Source organism: Lepisma saccharinum, chromosome 1 (genome assembly GCF_977018435.1).
Source record: "Lepisma saccharinum chromosome 1, izLepSacc3.1, whole genome shotgun sequence".
In the NCBI taxonomy this organism is placed as follows: domain Eukaryota; kingdom Metazoa; phylum Arthropoda; class Insecta; order Zygentoma; family Lepismatidae; genus Lepisma; species Lepisma saccharinum.
Window position 1 is genome coordinate 148308741 of NC_139229.1, and position 8338 is coordinate 148317078.

The following is an 8338-nucleotide window of genomic DNA, read 5'->3' on the forward strand; positions in this document are numbered from 1 at the left end:
TCTCAAACTTGCTGCGGTGTACAAAAAAACCATAACAAGAGAACTAATTTCCGTAGAGAGATTAAGTGTTTTTTTGGAATGACATGACTGTTATGATTTAGCAGAGGTGAAATTTATACATTTTACCTCCCAAAAATGAAAGTTAAAGAAAGAAGAAAATTGCAATTTTACATAAAAGTTCATACTCGACCACCTGTGACCACCACTCTCTGGTGCTATAGCCCGGGGTGGACCTTGGCTTCCACAAGAAATCTTCGCCAACGGTCCTGATCCATACACGCTCCTCTCCCAATTTTTTACTCCAGCTGTACAGGCCATCACAATGGACAATAATATAGTATGTATAGTCATGGACAGTTCAGGATCGTAACTACACTACTCATTTCCAACACATTTGTTACAAAGCAGAAGTGTCCGTGACTGTACATGCAACCACATTGAAAATAGGCAGATACTTATTGGTGAAAAAATAACAGTTACAAGAAAAGCAGTGTTGCCATCTTGCAGCAAAAAATCTGGAAAATTGCTTCTAGCGTTGGTCCTATGGATGCTGGATGGACCATATTTGCAGGGAAGCACGTCAAAAAACATCTCTTCGAGGACATGGAAGTTCCTTTCCTCAATTTTGAAGAAGAAAAAAAAAAAAAATGTAAAATATGCAAAATTTTAGAAAACTGCAATTTTAGGGTAATTTTGAAAATTGCACATCTCCCACTAGACCCCTAATTACTTTGCATTGTGAAGATGTTTTGTTTCTTGTTTTCGTTATTACATGTAAAAGTAAAACATATCAACAAAAATCAGTGGGTTTAGAGTAATATCCATTCATAAGTTACATAATTTTTGGAGGGGAAAAAATCAACATTTGTTAACAATAGGTAAAGTACCAAAAAACACTGTTTTTTTGTTGCAGTATGTCATACCTTCGTATGTATATAAATGAACAAAAATGACCGAACTGAATTGTCTTCTGCAGTTTTCAAGAAATGATGTGTTAATTGCTCCCACATGGTAGCAGTGAATGTCGCGATTGCTCAACCTCCATGGAATACACTCCTCAATCGAAATATTGACTGTTCGCCCACTAAAGTTTAAATTTTTGCAGGCCCTAATTGCTGAGATGAAAGCACCTGATCAAGCCATGGACTTATTCAGGCACACAACCCAGCTGGCCATCCATCCCGAGAGTTGCATTGGCTACTCCCATTGGGTGTGCACCACACTGCTAGATCTCGGCAACCGAGGCACAGAATTATATAGATACAACATAGAGCGCATGCATGCAGTACCTGCAGCTGCAGATGGGATGACCTGGTATACATGTAAGTTTTGATTGGAAGAATTTTAAAAATTTGATGAGTATGTTGTCCACTACTTTTATTATGAATGGTACCAGTTAATTGATTGATAATATTTTTCAATTCGTAATGACATTACCTGTAAAAATGCCAGTAACTGATCTACTAGGGCTGATATTATTTCAGATTATCACCAGTATAATTAGAGCATGTCTGAAAATGATTATCAAGGTTTCATAGTCCTTTAATTTTCCTTACATGTGGGGTACAAGGACAAAGCTTATGTGGGAGTAAACAGCATAGTGTACCTTATAAATGTTCAATGTGACACAACTTTTGGGACATGGCACACATCCATCTGGTAGTGCAATGCTTATCGATGCTTTGTTCAACACACTTGGACGTCCAGAACACTTCCCTTTGCAGACACATTCAGTTGTTTGAAACTTATTAAACCATCGACGAGTGTTGTTAACGGATGACGGATCACTTCCAAGTCGCCGTCGAAAAGCTCGCTGAACTGAAAGAGCAGAACCACAGCTTGCAAATTCAATGGCACAAAAGGACTTCTGCATGGGAGTCGCCATCTTGTAATACACGTACGTCGCTGTAACTGATAGGAAACAAATGATAAAAGAGCTCAGGGTAGCAAACTTCCACAGCCGTTCTTGTCGCAAATGTACGACATAAACATTTACCTTCGTCTGTTGCAATATACCAACTACTTGAAACCCTGATAATTACCTTTCACTTATTTTATTATTATTATCTTATTTCCAAATGGAGAGGTGGTCTATCCTTTTTTTTTCTTTTCATCAGACAGAATTGATAACAATCCATGTGCATTCAACATGCTAGGATTACTGTTAGAAAGGCAGAAGCTGTACAGAGGAGCAGCAAAAGCTTTCTTGACGTGTCTTGCTCTATTGGAAGGTACAGAGCATGCAGCACTGCTCGATATGGTACTCTCAAATTACGGCAGAGTGCTCGTCCAGTTAGGTGATTATGAGGAAGCCATTAAATACTACCAAATGGTGAAGGAGGCAAACTTCTACACTCAGTGTGGACTGGCTAGTGCTTTCTTCAAGGGTGAGCGTGCAGTTTAAATTTTATATTGTCAATCTCAACAGTAGAAAATATTTGTGTGATCCAGTACCAGTTGAACAACAATATTCAGCAGTCCAAAGGTTTCTAATTTTTCATTTTCACATATCTATGTCTTATATTTTTTGCGTATATAATAAATTGACCTTTAATCAGTATTGGTAAACATTTTGTATTGTTATATCTCTTCGTAATTATGTAGATCTAGTGTATTTCAGCAAGTAACTAACTTGTACATCTCTTGGTAGCTGAGAAGTATGAAGATTCATATGATGCATACGGAACTGCTCTTGAATGGTTAGCACCAGATGATGGTCAAAAGTCTCATGTGTTGGTTGCTATGGCAACAATGGCTTATAAATTCCAGGGGTTAGATGATGCAAAGACTTTACTTTTGCAGTGGTGAGTTTTTAAGTATTTCTTTTTTCCACTTATCCAAACTATCTCATCTGTTAGCATTCAATGTTAATTGGATATTATCCATTGTCTAGTGCTTTAAACTATACTTATTCTAACACGTTTCGAAAGAGCACCTCTTCTCTCGACTTCAGGTGAAATTCATTTTGCCGGTGGTGGGAAACGAACCTACGACAGACCTGTTGTTTTTACTACAAGTCTGTTGCTCTAACCAACTACTCCACAATGCCCCCCAGAATTCTGTACTAATTTTTGTTCCATTTATGCTATTGTAATTTTGAGGAAAGGGGACCATATGTGCTTGAATTCCAATTAGGTCCACACAGGGGTATCTAATAAATACCCGGAGTAAAGTTAGATTTCAGATATTATGAAAAGACTTTAATCAAATATGCTAAGCATGAGAACCACCTGATGTTCCTCTGTAAAACAGACAACATAATGTAATTCCTAAAGGGTTGATTGGATTGGATTGATTTGGTGTTTTAAGTCCACTTTATGCACAGTAAGGCTAATTGGGACTGGACCTACAGCTTAAAGTGGAATCCGAACCACTATGTGCCTCCACCGGGTATCGAACACGGGACCTCTTGATTACAAGGCGAGGACGCTACCACTGCGCCATCGGGGAGGCCTCCTAAAGGGTTGAGACTCGCTATCCTGTACAATAACTACAGGTCAGAAAAAATTGCATTCATTGCTTGCTAGCCAGTGCTTTCTCAGAGATACTGGAGCTTCACTGTCCTCCCTACCTGCTGTTCCATCTCCTCATTCTTTGGTTTGTCTATCCTCCTTTGTGAGTGACCCTTCATAAATGTCATCTAATCACCACAATTAGCCTAGGAAGGCAGAAAAGCGACATGAGAAAAGTACAAATGAAAATTAAAACATAGAATAGCAAGAACCAATAGATTTCAAAGTTGAATCAACAATTCAGTATAATGTCCATGTGAAACTCAAGTATTATTGTAGGTTATAATAATTGCACTGGAATAGATCGTCAGATATTTGCTGTGGTAAAAGTAGCCAGGATTTCTTGTTCAGAGGAAAACATGAAATAATAGTACAAAGGCAGTCTGGTTAAGTTTTGATTGTATACTTCTGAATAATATTTTTTACTAGGGATGTGCCGAAGCCGATTACAGATGTATGAAAATCGGCAGAAATTGACATATCGGCATCAGTATCGGCAATGGCATCGGCAAAAATCCGATATTTAAACCAGTACAGATAATACTAGAGTTTACCTTCTAATACGTTTTATATTTTAATTTTGTAAGATTTATTGAAAATTAGGTTGTGATTCTTCATCATTTGTAGAGTTTTTGTAATACAATTATTGCAAACTCTCATTCAGAGGATCGGGCCTCCCCCATGGCGCAGTGGTAGCGTCATTGCCTTGTAATCGAGGGGTCCCGGGTTCGATACCCGGTGGAGGCACAAGTGGTTCGGATCCCACTTTAAACTGTAGGTCCAGTCCCGATTAGCCTTACTGTGCATAAAGTGGACTTAAAACAGAAACCCAAACCCATTCAGAGGATCAATCTACCTCAAAATGAGAAATAAAACAGTACATTGCTGAACCAACCAAGATGAGTATCCAAACCTGAAGCAAGTGGTGAGAGAATACCTGCTGCATCAGTAATCAGTGTACGAGTGAATGTCAGTGTTGCTGGACAGATTTGCGATAAGAGAAGAAGTAGGTTACTTCCAGAAGTGCTTCCAAAACTCATGTTTGTGAAGTTGAATCTCTTGAGAATCTATGTTGTTCTTAAAGGTATCTGCATCTCTTGAGAATAGATATGTATATACATATGATATGCAATAAAAATGTACATAGCAAATTTATTCTTGTCGTGTTGAAAATTACATCCTATTTCTGTTGAATAATCTTATGTATCGGAATCGGTTCCAAAAATTATTGGTGAGTACATCAGCATCAGTAAATTTTCAGCTTCGTCACATCCCTATTTTTTACCCTATTTTTTACAATACATTAATTATATTCTTTGTGCTAGTTCGCAGTTGAAGCCACCTTCTGTACCTGGTCTCTTTTCACTGTGTGCCCTGGGAATGCTGCACTTGGATCTCAATCTTACAAAATTTGTATTGAAGGAACTGGTTCCTTATAGAGATGATCCGAAGTACATGACAGATGTTGCAATGTTTCAGGCCTACACGTCTGTGTTAGAGGTGAGGTTTTCATGTAAATTAAGTCATTATTTTAATGAAGTTCACTCAATGCTAAAATTAGATTTGCTGGCCTCCCAGTTAGTAAACATAGCATGCTGTGAAACCAAGAGGTCCTATGAATGTTTATTTGCCCGCTTCCAATTCAAGTTTATGAAGTGATACACACACAGGTTAAAGCAGGATAATCAACAAATGCACTGTGTTTCAAAAGTCTTGCAGACATTACTGTGGTGGTAACATGAAACTGTGAGAGATTACATCAGGTGATATGGATTATGAAAACTTATTCATTGAGATATTTTTAAATACTTTTGATTTCGAATTTATATCCTGCATGCAATTGCAGAAAGTAACTGCTGAAGCCAGTGGAAAGTCAATTTTTCAGGGGAGAGAGGGAAAAAAGTTGTGCTACTACTGCCATGTTAAACTGTGGTTTGTCACTAATAGGAGTCATGTGCAGAACATATTTGATTTGGGAATGGAGAGTTTTATGGGTAAAGCAAGAAGTGGCATTTTAACAGCACTAGTTCGTAATTGTGTCAGCAGAGCCAGACAGTATTTGCCCAAGCACTAATGATGTAACAGCCTGAAAAAACATGGTTTACCCTGAAATGGCTCGTCCGAAAATTTCTTGTTTGCACCAGGCTGCCCTGGTTTGGTTTTCCCATTACAGCTGGTATCATAGGAGACATGCTCAGATTATACACTACGTTGCTTTCTCAGTGATTTAAAGAAAAATCGAAAATCTAGCAACTGAATAAAAAAAAAGTACATTTTGTGTTTCTATACTCCAATAGAGTACCCATTAATTTGGTCTATTCCTAATATGTTTTGTTGTTGATATTGATTATTAATGTTGTGCACAGTACTTTAGCATGCCGAGGTTTCTTGCATATCATAACATAAATTTTCAGATCTGCCTGGATTCTTATCCTGGAAAGAAAAGGCTTCTTAAGAGGTCAAAACATAGTTCATACTGCATACTGTTTCCATATTAACACCAATGGAGTTGGGCCAGCACGTGCAATCTATCATTTCTTATCTTTAAACAATGCTATGGTGCCAGGTTCGAATCCCAGCATGGGTATGGATGTTTGGGAGTCATCATATCATCCTTCATCCCCATCTTTGCAAATTAGGCAAAAGTGGCACAAAATCGAAGTAAAATAAAGCAAATCAATAAATAATCCTAATTTTATTATTAACATTAATATGCCGCCTTCCCAAATAATGTTGAAAAATACCAAATAAAAGTAAGGTATAACCACCAATTAAAAAAATAAAAGATAATAAAATTAAAACCAAACTATTTTTAACCTAATATAACATCTTGCTACCAAGTCTCTCCGATCCGAAAATTTAAAATAAGGCAAATGTTACTGCACTAATGCCATGTTGAATGAAATAACTTTTATGGTTTCTTGTACACAGCAAAAAGGTGATTCAGCATTGCGACAGATGAGCACTGCAGTTCACAGACACCCTGGACAGGCCTCCCTGTGGCTCTCCCTCGCTCTTCTAGTGCTGCATCTGCATCCAGTGGCAAGTCCTTCCTCAGGGGCTAGTTGTGCAGAGATAGCTTTGACCCTGGGGAGGAGTCTGATGGACATTTCAAAGGTGGGGTCACTTTTTAATAATTACACAAGCTTTATTTGAACTAAGTGCAAAATCACATAATTGTTACAAACTTTATTTGTACAGAATTCACATGTAATGTATCCTTTACCCATACTTGGGCATATAAAATATAAGTGCATTTACCGAAACTCATTTTTAAAAATCTGCATGAATTTGGATTTAACGTTCATAACTGCAGTAACAACTTACAGATTTAAATAAATGTGTTGGATCAGTATGGTTATCAGCTGATATCTGAGTATGAATTGCAAATGTTGGTTTGTGTTTAATCTAGTGGTTGTTGAATAAAACATAACATACTCAACATATTCCTCACTCAATAGTAATAAAGACGATAATAGCAACATTAAAAGAAATGGTAAGAGTCGCCATTCACGCATGTTCTAGTATTGAGCAATTGATTTATTCCTCAACTTTGTTCAGGGGTTGCAGTGAGTGTGTCATGTGGTTCATTCGTAGCTTCAGGCAACCTTGAGTTTTGCTGTAAAGGGAATTTCTTTGTGTAATATGAACTTGTTTATATCAGAACTGGAAGAAGGTTTTCCAGGGACTAGGAATTAGCAAGAAGGAATGCCACATAGTGGTTCGTAGGAATTTGCTACATACAAATATTGACCAACTGCGATTACATAAATTTAGGTACTAAATATTTTTATGATGATTGGGGATTTATGCACGATTTGCAGAAACACATGCATTTAGTTTTATAGAAATTACATTACAGACTCATTCTACTAGATTATACAGTCATGCAATAAACTAGTACATCTAGCATAATTTTTATGAAGTTTGCAAAATGGTATTAACATGATCTGAAAATCTGGGTGGGTCTGGCACCTGTTAAAACTGTTACTGATCCCATCGTTCCAAAAATTCATAATTCTCTGATATTTTCAGGTAATGTCTTTGGTAAGTTTGAGCCATCTGCTGTCAGGATTAGCAATTCCTAGTCTCAAATCATCACAGAAAGCTGTTCATTTGTTTCCGGACATTCCAGAGAACTGGGTTGTGCTGGTTGCATCGTATCTCCCCTGGTGTGTAGCTCATTCTTCGGCAGATGGGGTCTTGTTGCTGAAGAAGCTTATTGGCCATGTGCGTAGGAGACTGGAAGCATCTCGAGAGTTAGGAAAATGGCTTAGTAACTATGAGAGGAAAGTAACTAGACTGATCGATGACTACAAGAAAGAATAGTATTGATCATAAACTGACTTTCTGTGGTGCTGTGGTAATTAAAACACCATATTTTGTGATAAAATGTGATTGAATTTGCTGCACTGTCTTCTTATTTTCATAAATGACCATTTGCTTTCTGTAAAATACATTTACAAGTAACAGTTTGTAGTATTTTTTCAGCTTGCATTTATTTGTATTTTTTCTTTGTATTTTAATTCCTCATGGTTAGCACTCTCACCTTTGCACATGATCCCTGAATCAAACGTGGTCATGTGTGCACGTGCTGGGGAATGGGAGGTCTCCGATTTCTCTTTCAGGTGATGCTTAATACAGTAGTAGTCAGAGGCGAAGATATAGTTTATTCGAATATAATTTAATGTACTTAATGTTTTAGTCTTATTGTTTCCATCACACTCGATTTCCCGAAAAATTACGGCCCCAAACTCCCTCAGCAGCTCTGTAGCAAGCACCAGGCTCAATGCTTCTACAAAAAGCTCTGCTTCCTCAGCTTGCAT

General features: G+C 37.5%; 1 protein-coding gene across 1 annotated transcript in view; it reads left to right on the forward strand.

Annotated features, from left to right (window-relative positions):
- LOC146002418 (tetratricopeptide repeat protein 37) overlaps positions 1-7984 on the forward strand; it is a 54354-nt gene extending 46370 nt beyond the window's left edge. Inside the window, exons 15-20 of the mRNA XM_083140243.1 lie at positions 1106-1322; positions 2118-2387; positions 2651-2804; positions 4838-5012; positions 6444-6629; positions 7548-7984. Coding sequence (XP_082996369.1) covers positions 1106-1322; positions 2118-2387; positions 2651-2804; positions 4838-5012; positions 6444-6629; positions 7548-7841 — 1296 coding nt within the window. The 3' untranslated portion in view covers positions 7842-7984. The remainder of the gene's footprint in view (positions 1-1105; positions 1323-2117; positions 2388-2650; positions 2805-4837; positions 5013-6443; positions 6630-7547) is intronic.
- Positions 7985-8338: the final 354 nt, after the last annotated feature.